We start from the raw sequence: 14,864 nt of genomic DNA on the forward strand, positions 1-14,864 counted from the left end.
TCTCTCTTTCTTTTCACTTATATATTTTGCTTGAAATAGAGTTCTTTTAGCTCAACTCAGTGGTCAGGGAAGTGCTCTCAGGAGACCTAATCGTGCACTTGTCTGATCACTAGGACAGCACTCTGAGAGTGATTTGGGCTTACCACCATGAGGATGCAGGGGAAGCCGGTCCCAAGTACCATGACTCCAATCGGGGGACCAAGAGTCTTCGGTTACTGAATCCTGAGAAAAACAATGTGTTGCCTTTGGCCTTACCATATTTTGAGCTGGTAAATCAAAACGTAAGTTTTTATTTATTTTTTTTTAATGATGATTGCTCTTGTTGCTAGTTTATGCTAATTCAAATCTTTATGATTGTAGAAGTGGGATTTTTGAAGATGAACTAGAAAGTTTTCCTTAAAATGTTGTGTTTGATCACATGTCAAATGAATGTGACTTTGTGTCTCCCTCCCCTTTTCATTAAGACAGGTCCCCATCCCAAACAAGGGTACAACGTATTGGTGTCAAATGTTTAAGATCCCTGGGTTCCAAGAGAAGCAACAAGTAATAAAGGTATGTGATTTACTCAAAGGCCAGCTTTCTTCGTACAGATGGAGGATGAACTGTTTTCCCATAAAACGAACAAGTATGTTTTGTTTATATGAAAGCTATTTAGAGACACAAGAATTGTTTTGGATGACCTACACATTGTCTGAAGGGTCACAGAATTTAGTGGAAAAGTTGAGATTGGAGCTAGTATTTTGATTTTTAGTCTCCTATTTTACCTATCAAAGGTAAAATATTTTGGATGCATTCGAACACCATTAATAATCTCTTTGGCAATTTCTATAATTTGGATTTGCAGTTCTAAATAAAATATTTATATATGAATAAATTATACCCAGAAAAGTTATATTAAATACCAATATTGCTTGAGGGTTAACTGAAAATATTGAATATTTTGATGGACATATTGGATATACTGATGGAAAATATTGGATATTTCATAAAATAATTTTATCATTTTGAAAATTGGGAGGACAATCAGAAATCTACATAATTAAAAAATAATTGGGTAATAAACAAGCCCATTGCTCGACTTAAAATTCCTTCCCACCTCTAGGCTGGGCCCCTGAACAATTTTGTATTCGGTTAGTGGGTGAAGCAAGTTTTTGGAAAATTTGCAGGTCCTTAGCACTGTGCTAGGAATCATTGGCAGTTCCACAGTAGATGAAGATGAATTATTTTAAGTGAGAATGTGGTAGACATGACCCGGATGTAAGAAAGAATAAAAATTAGATAGTGCTGGCAAAATTTTGTAACCTTTCAGAAAACTGGAAAGCCAGGCCAGATAATGACAATGCTCTTTGATGGAGCCTCCAAACCATGTAGTGAAACAGTGTGGATGGGATGAGGGAACAACCTGTAGAGCCTGGACTCGAGAGGGAAATACAGAGGTTTGCATCACAGGCCCACGGCTTTATTAGCGGGAGCTCCCCACTGAGTTCTCAGGTCACACTGCCGCCCTCAGTTTCTCATCTATGTAAGGTGGTCAGTCATGACATTGTCCTGACGCATTTAGGCAGAGCTGGGAACATCGAGCACATTCTATGAAGGGTCCTGTTCCGTCTTCCTTACTGTAATTGCCCAGCTGAGCAGGCCTGCCCTTTATGGACAGAATGATTCATAACCATGTCGGTAGGGCAGGAGGGACAGGGTAAGGGCATGTTTATGGATTTAGCGCATAGTTCAAAGTATTTGTGGGATATTTTTGTCACCAGAAGACTTGCCATCATTGTGACAGTATGAGTCATGTACCTCTGTGAAACATGTTCTTTCTACTTTGTGTCTGTGAATGTGGAAATGCAAATTCTAGTTGTATAACACTTCTTACAGGACTTGTGTTTCCCTCAGGAAAACAAAAAGGTGTTTTTCAGAAAAGAGAAGGTATATATATATATATATATATATATATATATATATATATATATATATATATATATATATATATATATACATACATATAATGTTCTGAGTGACATTCACAGTAAATATAACTGGGACTTGCTTTAAGAGACAGATAAAAAGTTGCAGGTTCAGAAATGAACCAGATGCTCCACATACTATTTCCTTTATTCATTCAATCCTTTTTAGAATAAAGGTCATTTATTTTATTTACTCATTCATTTTATATACCCATCCATCCATTCATTTTATTTTATTGCCTTCCTTCATTCACTAATGACAGGATTTAAAGTTCTTAAACATTTACATGAATATATTTTCACTTAGACATCAAAAATATTAAGTCATTTATATAATGAAATAAACATAATTGCTTTTTTACATTTAAATATGTTCTTCCCCCTACATAAGATATTAGCTTGTAAGTCTCTTCCAGGAATTTCTTTTCCTACCATTACTACCACTCGTCACTGTAACACTCAGATAAGTGGCCATTTATCACCAAAATGGCTGCGTAGAATCAAATAGCTGTCTTTAATAGGCATTTCTATCAAGGTTTAACTTGAAAGGTTTCAGCATTTTTGCAACATTTGGAGATCTACCAATGTGTGAACTTTCTTTCATGTCCGCCAGAGGAGGTTTGGGGGACAGAAGGTAAGCAAGGAGTGCTTTTTAAGTCCTATTGTAGTTGGTGGCATCAAAGATTCGGTGTCTAGAATTTAAAGTGTTATTATTTAAGAATGCTGCAGAGTGTAGATTCTTGAGCTTGTTAAATCCTGAAATCCTCCAAAATTCATTCAGATTCTGAAACATTTTCCTCCTAGTATTTTTTTTAACACGATCTCCAGAGAATATGTAAAACATACCAACAAAACACAGAATAAACCCCCCTGAAAATTCAAAATACAAAGGAAACTCAACTGGCAAAATGAATTCAAAATATGTGTTGTATAAATTGTTCTGAAAAATCAGAAAATCTTTCAAAATCAGTTAAAATTTGTAGGGTATGTCAGATTATTTTAAAATTTAATACATGTTTTTAGAACTAAAGTTTACCAGTCTAGAATTAGCCTTTAAAACACAATATGCTTTCCATTTTCGTTTCCTTAGCAGGATTGATTTCTAATAATTTACCAAAAGTGTATCCTCTTTGAACAAAACCAAGGACTAATATGTTTTGAAAGGCCATCTAGCAAGTGCTTCTTCATATTTCATATTTTATGTTGCAGAAATCACTGTGCCACAAAAAACCTCAGTTCTTCTCTGAGAACTAAATAGTGTTTTCTCAGAAAAGAGAACATTGCTTTATTCTTATACTATACAGTCAGTCAGTTATAATCTTAAAAGAATATATTGATTACAGTAGGGTGAGAAATCCACTTCGTGTTTTGACTCCAATGCAAACAAAGAAATAGCGTATGTTTTCTGTTTACACATTGATAGTACTGCCCAATGTACTTTCTGTAGTTACAAGCAGCTATAATGCTCGGAAGACAAACTAAATCGGTGGTTTGGTGATGAATACGTTTGATGGGAAAGATTAAAATTCAAATCAAAAGTGTATTTGTAATTCAAATTATATTTAAGTGATGATAAAATATTCCCCAGTAAATTTGTGGAATAAAATGTAAACAACTTCTAAAATTACTAAAGTGTAAATAACAAAGCTAAATAATCGCAATGGTGGTTGGATTATAAAACATTGGAGTATTTACTGGTGAGTCCTTTTCACTCACTGATGAGAATTAGCTTCTTGCAAAAAATAAATATTTCAAATGTTAGTATTTGCAGAGAACAGCATATTAGAGTTGAAGGACTACAGGGAGACTGTAGAAAAGAGAATTCTTGCAAATTTATTTTAAAATCTCATTTTCACATGAACTAATTTCTAGTCTCACACTTGAGAGCCACTAAATATGTGACTTGATCTTAAATTTAAAATTTTTAGAGAAGGTGATTTTTTTCTGCATAATTTTTTTTCCCGAGTAAGGTCACTATCACACCAGAGTGAGGTAAGGATATGGTCTGCTAGAAGCTGGAGTACCAGCCAGAGGGAAAACAAGGCTTCTATGGGGAGCTTTTATTGTTCACGAGTCTCCTCACAGGCAAATTAGGAATTACCTACTATCTTCAGCCTTCCTTCGGGTTTCAGTAATGCCTCTCTGATACATTGGCCTTGATCAAGCCCTACCAGGCCTCCTACAGCCTACTCGCCATCGATTTGTAGATCATGTGTTATTCCCTTGTCCCTGGGTTTGTTAACACTACTGCCTTTCCCCACCTCCCCCTCTCCCATGTCCCCACTGAAACTATTGGTTCCCTTGTTTTCTCCTTTGGATTGTTTATCCTGCCTATCGTATCTAGATAGACATGTAGGCACAATAATAAGCACAAAAACAAGGCAGAGCAAAACAAAATAACAAAAGAAAACAAAAAGAAAAAACCCCAAATAACAACAACAATAAAACCAACGACAAAAAGAATAAGAAAAGCCCGTAAATAGTTCTAGGTCTGCTTGTTGACCTTTGCGAGTGTTTTCCGGTCGAGCCTGATGGGGTGCCATGTCCTGGCCCCAAAGTCTATTTTTGGTATTCCCCAGGGACTTCATTACTTTGCTCCCCTTGCTGCTCGGTTGCACGTCCTTAACATTTCACCCGATGTGGTGGGCTCAGATGGGTACAATTCCCACACTGTGCCTCCAGTGTTGAACCTCATAGTGATATGGATCATTGAGGCACATCTTGTCTCATGGTAGGGCTGGCCCTTTGGACAAGAGGGAAGTAAAAGAAAATAGAGGAAAGGACTATTTGGCATTTACAGAGGTCTAAATGGCATTTACAGAGGCCTAAATAAATACAGGCATGTACATACCATAGATACTTGAGGAAATTTATTTATTTATATTTATAAATTACTATTTTATCTTATCTCACACTGCCTGACGTCTCCCTTCACCCATTTTTCTGTTGCCCATCCCCCAGAGAGGAGGTTATATGTAGATTCCCATGACCGGTTCTCCCTTTCTACCCGCCTTCCCTCGGTATCGCCACTCTCACCGTTGGTCCTGAGGGGTTCATCTGTCCTAGATTCCCTGTGTTTCCAGATCCCATCTGTACCTCAGCACATTTTAATGCTGAAAAAAGCCCCCCAGTACTTTTGTGGTAAAATTAGGTGCTTCAGCATATACTAGAGTATATATAGTATATAAATCTATTTATATATAATGATGGGTAAATAGATCTATGTTCATATATTTATATGTTAAGTATAAAAGTTGCAGATTGACATTGAGCCTCTACTGAAGTACTCCCTCAATGCAAGAACACTTTGTTCTAATAACCCGGCATTCCACGATGCTTACCTTCCTGACAAAATGGGTGCATAGCAAATGTGGTGAAGAAAGCTGATGGTGCCTGGCTATCAAAAGATATAGCAGCTGGAGGCTTAAAGGCTTGAAGATAAACAACAGCCCATCTAGATGAGAAGCACAAAGTCCACATGGAAGGAGCACATGAGCCTATGTGACCACGAGGTGTGGATGGGATCAAGTGTCAGGCAGCAAAGACTCAGAACAAAAAATCATATCAATTTGAATGAGGGAGAATGCAGACTGGAGACGCAAAACCCATCTGTATACAATTGGGCATCTCCTTACAGAAAGGCCACAAGCGAGAGATGAGCCAGTCAGGGTGCAGTATATCACAGATGAAACATACAACTTTCCTCTAGTTCCTTAATGCTTCTTTCCCCCAAACATCATGATCTCAATTCTACTTTACAAATCCAGCTAGACCAGATCACGCACACGGGTACAGATCAGAGCTGGAAACACAGGGAATCCAGGGCAGATAAACCCATCAGGACCAATAATGAGAGTAGTGATACCAGGAGGGTAAGGGGAAGGTGGGAGAGAAAGGGGGAACCAATCACAATGGTTTACATATAATTCTCTCCCAGGGGACAGACAACAGAAAAGTGGGTGAAGGGAGACATTGGTCAGTGTAAGAGATGAAAAAAATATATATAATGCTTTCTAAATTATCAAGGGTTCATGGTGGAGGTAGGGAAATAAAAATGAAAAGCTGATATCAAGGGCTTAAGTAGAAAGAAAATGTTTTGAAAATGATGATGGCAACCAATATACAAAATGTGCTTGACACAATGGATGTATGTATTTATTGTGATAAGAGCTGTATGAGCCCCCAACAAAATGATTTTTAAAAAGAGTTATCTTTTATCGCAACTTTTCATTCATTCATTTAATTCATTCATTCATTATTTGTACATCAATGTGCTAGGTAGTGATTGAGGTGCCGCTGTTATGTTAAAGAGGAGGCAAAAGGAAGCCCAGTGGGCAGAATCATTACTCTTTTGGCCTTCTTCCTTCCTTCCTGAGAGGAGGCAGAAAGCTCTGGTAGGGGGGGCCCCTGCATGCAAAGATCCAAGTTTGAATTCTTTCTAAGTATTAGTAGCCCTGGTGATGCAGCAGGTAACGATTGGGGCCCTTAACCATCAAAGTCAGTAATTCAAACTCACCCTGGAAACCCTCTAGAATCACTCTTGGGTCAGAACCAACTCAATGGCAGTGGGTTTGGTTTTGATTTCCTACGTAGTAGTCTAGCAATGGCAACGTCTAACCATGCAAAGCTCAATTTTCTCATTTAAATGGGAGGGTGAGTTACTTATGGAATTGTGTAGGCTGAGGATTATATAGGGGATCGTATTAGCTTGCTTATCAGACACATTAAAACACTGAAAAAAGCACTCTACTGATCAGGCCATTTATTTTCAATGTACTGCTCTCTGGACTTTTACTGAAAACTGCTATTTAGTGACAAGGCCCAGAATAGGGTAGAACACATGCTAAAAGACTGAGGATTATTTTGGAGGATTATTCACTCCTACATTATTTTTCTCTATAGCTCAGTGACCTCATCTGCAAAATGCAGATCATCACAGTAGTTACTTAAAGAGGTGCCCTGGTGGCATAGTGGGCTATCTGTTGGACAGCTAACCACAGGAGAGCAGATCGAAAACACCCGCTGCTCCACAGGAGAAAGATGAGGCTTCCTACTCCAGTAAAGATTTACTGTCTTGGAGACCCACAGGGGCAGTTCTGCCCTGCCCTATAGGGTCACTATGAGTCAGCATGGACTAATTGGTAGTGAGTTTTAATAGACCTGTTATGACTATTAAATGAATCATATGCATTCACTATTCGTAAAGCATTTTAGACTGTGCATGGTACATAAATTTGTCTAATAAGGTATACGATTTTGTAGATCTCTAGAAAGACATAATCACTCATCTGCTGCTCATGGGTTTCTCAATTACGGAAGGAACTCCAAGCCAGCCAACCAATCCTTTCTTTATATAGTTTCAGACGTTACTCAGTTTCTGTTTATTTTTGTTTATTTTTGTCCTTTTTGGAGAAATGTATATGGAGCTGAAGCACGCAAAATACTACCATCATTCGTATCTCCGCTGATAGATCCAGGAAGTAAAATGTTAGGCTTACTTCCTGCTACTGAGCAGAACATTTTTCTTGACATAAAATAACATGCTACTGTGTTCTTTTATCGGTGCCACTCAGAAATCTGAGCGATTTTGTTTAGGGAATATTTTCCAGAACAGGCGAATCTAAGAATAATTGACACTGGATAGGCATGAAATGCCCTTAAAGCCAAGGGATTGTGTAACTTTGAGATCCTCAAAACCAATCCCACTGCCCTGGAGTCCATTTCAATTTATAGCAGCCCTGTACAGACTTCCCACACGGTGGGTCCTCACAGGGGCAGGCAGCCCCTCATCATTCTCCCACGAAGCCCTGCGTGGGTTTGCACCTCCAGCCTTAAGATTGGCGGTCGAATGCTTCTTTGACAGCAGCACCAGGGCTCCGACCAGTGAAACAGTCGTTCAGAATCCCCTTGATTCCAGGCACAGAACGTGAAGACTGACTTTCTAGACTCTGCAGACCAGGCGTCACAGCCTCCTTTCCCATTTTAAAAATGAAAATCACTCTTAAATGAAGAACTTCAGCATGAACACATTTCTGAAATGTCAAGTATGATCAACAGTTTTTAGTTTTGAAAATGGATAAGCCTTTCACACTCTGGCTTCAAAGAAAGTTCATGGCTAATTATTCAACTTAGCACTTTGTGAGAATTTGAGCATCCTCAGTGTCAAAATATACAGGTTTACACCGATTAGAATTCTTTTTTCTTGATTACTATGTATTTCTTCTTTTTTATCCCTGAAGTGATGTTTCAAAAACACTGTAATTGATGTGGCATCTTGGTGGCATTTTTAGCAGTTTGTTGTTTTTTAATCAGGGTAAATTTTAATAGATTCTTCAGTTTACTTTCTCATCTTCTTTTCATGTTTTCACTTTTGCTTCCCTTTGTTAAATGGGTGATGATCTAAACCAGGCAGACACCACTGACTGAATGATTGTCTATTCACCCATTTCCATTTCAGATTGGCAGTTTGTTTTTGCTTATTGATATTTTCCTACTAAATGGACCATATTTCCCAAGTGAAAATGTTTGGAGCTTTGTCTGTTTAGCTAGATCAATTTCCATGTGTATGTGAATGAATTTATTTTTAGAATATGATTCGTGTGAAAATGTTTTGCATCTTTCTTAGACACTTTGCAAAACTGCATTGGCTATTAAATCCTAAAATCCAATGCATTACCATTAGCACCTGCGGATTTCATCACTGAATGACAGAAAGGACACTTCTTGAGCTAGAAAAAATATGCCCTAAAATCCTAAGGATCATTTAATCCTCTCTTTTGGGAAATTGTCATGCAAGGTCTATAAATATTTCAAAACTTTTATCTCTTATGTTTATGTATACCAGCTGTTTAGCATCTCTTTTTAGGACAAGAGAAAAGATGAAACACTCAGGCTGAACTATAACTTTGGCCAAGAAAAGTTGGTAGAAACTCTTGCCCTTACCACCCGTCCTTTGCTTCAATTCTTGTCCATTAGACTACAAGCTCAGGTTGCCCGGTGTTGGAAAGCCCATCCCAGATGCTCTAGGTTACATCCGTTTCACACACAAAAATGGGCATTTGCTAGCTGCATGGCTGGTCTTAGTCACCACTTGAACATCCAAGGTAAATGAATTCACTTTGAAAGCATGGCTTTTCATGGAAGTGATATATTGCCAACTCTGTCACCAATTAGCTTTCTGACCCCAATGAAAGTCCTTAACCTCACCCCCGTCCTCGAATTCCTCATCTATAAGACAAAGGGATTGGAGGCGATGATCTCAATTGGCTCTTTATACTGCTGAGTGTCTGTGACTTCATAAAACCTCCAAGGGAAATCTGTGCTGTGGTGTTGGGTGCTCTGCTTCTCAGAGCTCCAGGGAGTATCCGAGTGCGTCTGCTCATGACTCCACTGGTTCCCAGCAAGTCACGGTGTCCTGTTACTTTCCTGAAGAAAATCTAGAACATCCTCTCTCTGGCTTCTTGGCCTATTAAGAAAATAACATGACTTTTTTTAAAAGATGTTCATGGATTTTCTTATTTCTGGGCTATAAATGACTTATCGTATATATGCAAGTATAATCTGACCCAAATATCAGGCGAGGCACCTAGTTTTACCACAAAAACTGCATTAGAAAGGTGCTGAAAAACTTGGCTTATACTCGAGTATATACGGTACTCTGTAATCTTTAAGTTTCTGTGTAATTAAGTGAGTCCATCATTCAAATTATATGATTAATGACTACTAAGTATGTATTGGTAAAGTAGAAGGGCATCTAAAAAGAGGAAGACACCCCCCCGCCCCCCTCCAATGAGATGACACAGGGGCTGCAATGATACCACTCTGCAAACTCGCTCACTGCCACGGAGTCGACATTGGCTCACAGTGACCCCACAGGACAGAGTAGAACCACCCCTGTGGGTTTCAGAGACTGCGCCTCCTTACCGGAGTAGGAAGCCCTGTCTTTCTCCTGAGGAGTGGCTGGTGATTTTGAACTGCTGACTTTGCAGCCCAATGTATAACCACTCTGCCACCGGGGCTTCTGCTGGCTTTAACAACGGACTCAAAGTAATAAAGATCACGAGGATGCCACAGAGCCAGGTGGTGTTTCCTTCTGTTGAATGTAGGGTCGAAGTGGGTTGGAAGCAATTTAATGGAACCTAACAACAAATTTGTATGACCAGTATGTATAAAACACACGCAAACGTGGACATTTAAAAGCATTTAAAAGCAAAAGTGGAAATTTAAAATCAGACTATGGAATTGTAAATCTTTATAAAATCTATATTGGCTAGTGGCTGAGGTCAGCACTAGTGGGGTCAGTCTACCTGTTCAAATCTTGGCTCTATAATTTGCCTGTATGTGATCCAGGGTAAGTAATTTAACTTCTTTGGGTTTCAGGTTTCCATAGAAAAATAAGCTTCTTAATAGTACTTGTCTGAAATGGTAGTTGTTTGTATCAAATGCGATTAATCATTAGTGTGCTTATATAGTTGAGAGCTGAATAAGTTCTAACTATATTCTAAATTCCCTCTGGTTTTCTGGCACATTTACAGTCTCAGAGACAGGGTGGTACAGTGTGTAAGGAAGGACTCTGGAAATAGGTAGAAGTGTATTCTCTCTCTGTTTCTCATTAGTTTTGTGACTTGGGCAAACCAACTTCTCAGAGATTGTGTCCACACTTGCCAAGTAAAGAAAATGCTTTCTAATGAAGCTTACATGAGTACAAGTGCAAACACCTGTGGCATAATAGGCTCATAATTGTTTGTTTTCTTCTCTTGATGGGAATTATAGAGAAGAATGGCTGAGACTTAATCTAGTATTTTCTCATACTTGCGCATCAGCAGAATTTAAGCCACAGTAGTCGGCAAGTCTCTATTATATATTGCAGAAAAAAATTCTCTGGGAATTACATTTCACAGCTTGCTACCCTTTGTTCTAAGCAAATGAAATCGAAGCTAATGTCCTCCTGTTCTTGCCTAAGCAAGGATGAGAACCAGCTGGAGACTGTCCTCTGGGAACTATTCTTCCACAGTTTTAGGTCACCCGTTAACTTTCCATTTTATGACTTTGAATAATTCCATTTTCCAGACAAAAAAGGTATTTTTTTCCTTAGTTCTACCACCCAACTCTACCTAAACATACTATGCCTTTTCCAATTAATCCAAAGGCTCAAATGACAGAATTGAAAGGTATTAGCACATTTATAGGCAATTAGGGGCAGTAAAATTGGTAAATGATTAATAGCACTTTTACTGAAGACATAAGATATTTATGTTGAATTCTAGTTGTTGACACTATATTATTAAGAGATATGAAAACAAAATTTGAGTAACTTTTACTTGTATATAAGGAAGATTGAAGTAAAATAAGTACATCTTTGGCTAATTAAAATACATCAGCTCATTATATTTTCAGTTTCCTATGAGGTTAAGTTGAATTAACCACCACTTTCTAGATGAAAGAATCCCATTTCTAAATATAATGGGTGTTCTTTTCTATATGATCCTATTAGTTATGACCTAATGATTTTTCAAGATGATATACACTATTGTGGTAGTTACATAATCTTTTGTCAAATTGAGACTTACGATCGAATGGGGTGGAGATTAGCCAGTCAATTAGGTCGCAGCTTGGCGACCTATGCCGAGGCTCTACAATCAATAGCTCTCTGAAGGCAGGACACATGCACATTCCCTGAGAGACATGTGGACAGCAAGCCACATGAAGCTACGCTGATGGCAGCTGGATCCCTGGAAGCTGGAGGAGCGACGTGGAGACTTCTGCCAGTGCTGAGATGCTTTTACCACCACTGGATCCACAAGACTGTCTACCCACTGGCCTGTCATCCTCCTGCATTCAGAGTCTAATGAGGAATGTGTGGACTAGTGTTGGACATATGGGATAATGTTGGACTTATGGACTTGATCTGAACTGGGCTGGGATATTTTCCCAACATCCAAATGCTCTTGTATACAAAGCTCTTTCTTATATCCATATGAGTGTCTATGAATATGTTTCTCTAGTCAACCCTGACTAACACAGCTATAATGAAAAATCACCTTTTGAGATGCCACATAGCTTGGTGTATATCACACCGTGGGTCATTGGAGTAAGCTTTTCATAGCTGTGGCTGCTTTTGAGATCTACAGGACCAGTGCATAGACCAGGGCAACATGAGTTGCCCCCACCAGGGCCTTCTAGAGTGAAAACCTGAAATGTCCTAGAAACTGACTTAGACCTAGTTGGATGAGTATGAATTCACACAGGATTGGTATTTTCAGCCCTGGGGGTTGGAAAATGCTCCCTAACAAGAAATGATGCAAGTAAAGTTTTATGATTTGGGAAGTCATTTAAGTAGATTATAGTTTAAATGACTAGCCTAACAATGATGGATGTGGGTACAACAAGGGACAGACTGTTAGATATACAAGATATTATTAAAACCAAGAAACAAAACTGTTGCCATGAAATTGACTCTGACTCATAGAGACCCTACAGGACAGAGTAAATCTCCCCTATAGGGCTTCCAGAGGTGGGAGTTTCCATGGGAATGTGCTGCCACATCTTTCCCCAGGGATGATATGCTCGCTGTCGTTGGGTTGATGCTGACTCAGAGTGACCCTAGAAGACAGGGTAGAACTGCCCCTGTGGGTTTATGAGACCCTAACTCTTTATGGAAGTAGAAGGTCTCATCTTTCTCCCATGTAGTGGCTGATGGTTTTGAACTGCTGACTATGGGTTATGGCCCAATGCATAATCTTTGTGCTACCAGAACTCCAGAGATATTAGGAAAAGATAAATTAGAGTTAATTTTTGTGGGAAATCATCACTCTGAAATTAGAGCCTGCTTATTTTATCGGACATGTGTTGCAGCTCAGGTGTTTCCCATAGCTAATCCTCAGTGTTTGTGTAAATAGTGGACAGACAATTGAGATTTTGATATTTACAAGTCAATAATCCATGTATTTTGTTCTAAAAAGCTGTCATATATGTATACATTCCTTTTCTAAACAGTATTTGAGTTCTATAACAGTAGTTAAATTAATGATACTGTCAATAGAATTACCACATGCTCCATAGGGATCATATGTAATATTCCCCAATAAAAGGAAATTGATGTCTCTAAAGTGAACCGGCAACATATATAAACCATAGCTACATGAGTGGATTTTTTCTCCAACAGTTGTATTAGCATATAATTGGCATACCATGCAATTAAATAATTCAATTTCACCAAGAAGAGTTGGACAATCATGACCACAATCAGTTGGAGAACATTGTCTTCATGCGTGTACTCATCATTATTAGCTCCCCATGTCCCCCAACCTCCCCTGCCATACCCAAGGAACCATCAACCCAGTTGCTATCTCTATAGGGTTACCTATCCTGGCTTTCATATGCAGAAAAAACACTAAAACAAACAAGCAAACAAAAACTAACCAGAATAACAAAGTAAAACAAATGAAAACCTCAATCAAAAAGAGAGAAAAGTATTAAAAACTAGAACAAATTTCATTGGAACACAAGGGAGACCAAATGACAGGGTGCTAAATTTTAACCTAACAACCCATGACAGCGTGGCTGTTCTCATCCCTGGTCCACGGTCAGAGGGGATTCGCCAGGGGTAATTCATGTGTATTTTTCCTTCACTTATTTTTAAAACTGAAGTAGCTTTAAAATGTGTCAAAGGGGAGATCAAAGGATAAGCTATTACACTGTGACTTAATTACACCTGCTTCTAGTGGCTTCACAACGCTCTCTGTTCGATAACAGGCTAGTCCCATCCCTCAGTTATGATCGAACGGGATTTACCATATGTGGCCTTCGCAAATGGATTTTGGCCTTGAATTGTAATCCATAGCCTTCTGCAAACTAGGTATTCACAATTTAAACTCTGATCCCATTTCTTCCTTTAGATTTTGATTATTTTAGATTTAGATGATTTATTTACCATCCTTGGGTCAAGCAGGCTGCTGTGCTTCTTCCATGTGGATTTAGTTGATGCCTCATTTAGATGGGTTCTTGTTTGAAAAGAAGCCTTTAAGACCCCAGGTGCTATTCTTTCTGATACTGGTCACCAGCTAGCTTCCTCACCACACTTTTCTATCGCATCCATTTCTCCAGTGACCTCTTTGTGCGGGTGAGGTTCAAGCAAGGCCATGCCATAAGAACCTGTTAATTGTTCTCAGATTGGGGCTAGAATTAAGTGCAAGCCCCAAATCTAATCATGTATCTGTGGTTTATATGTATCTCTAATTCGCCTTTGTGTTAGTCTAGGTAGACTAGAGAAACAAATTCATAGACACTTGTATAAAAAAAGAGCTTTATAGCAGATCAAGTCCACACGTCCAATGTGAGCCCATATGTCTGATAGCAATCTATAAAGTCCCTTCAGACTCACAATCCACATGCAATGACGCCAAAAGCAGGACAATCACGGGCCAGTGGGTGCAAAGTCTTGTGGATTCAGTGGTGGATTCAGAAGCATCTCAGTAAGCAGGCAGGGTGGCTCCTCTAGTTCCCAGGGAGTGGGGTCTATCAGCATAGTGCCGGGTGTCTTGTCAGTAGAGCTTCTCTCAGGGAATGAACACAGAGAGAGTGTGTCTTTTGCCTCCAAGAAAGAAATACAGGAGTTCCAAAATTCTCAGAAGGCCATACCCACATGCAGGCCTCATTGGCTATGATGTGATTGACAGACTAGACTCCACTCCTTCACTCTTAATCCTCTCAGGTCCCAAATGGACACCAGATTATGTAATTACCACAACCTTAGAGCCAAATTGTCATTTTATGTTAGAGAACATTATCATTAATGCCACTGCTGAATCCCCTCAGAACATTGACCAGGGATGTAAATAGTCTGGTTGTCAGAAAGAGTTCATTGGAAAGTGGATTAATGCAGATGTAGTTAGGTACTAT

At 38.9% G+C, this 14,864-nt stretch overlaps 1 protein-coding gene across 1 annotated transcript in view; it reads left to right on the plus strand.

Moving 5' to 3' along the window:
* Positions 1 to 14,864, plus strand: part of MOXD1 (monooxygenase DBH like 1) — a 133,785-nt gene that overhangs the window by 40,471 nt on the left and 78,450 nt on the right. Inside the window, exons 3-4 of the mRNA XM_075553930.1 lie at positions 114 to 281; positions 469 to 552. Coding sequence (XP_075410045.1) covers positions 114 to 281; positions 469 to 552 — 252 coding nt within the window. The remainder of the gene's footprint in view (positions 1 to 113; positions 282 to 468; positions 553 to 14,864) is intronic.

Source organism: Tenrec ecaudatus, chromosome 7 (assembly GCF_050624435.1).
Source record: "Tenrec ecaudatus isolate mTenEca1 chromosome 7, mTenEca1.hap1, whole genome shotgun sequence".
In the NCBI taxonomy this organism is placed as follows: Eukaryota; Metazoa; Chordata; class Mammalia; order Afrosoricida; family Tenrecidae; genus Tenrec; species Tenrec ecaudatus.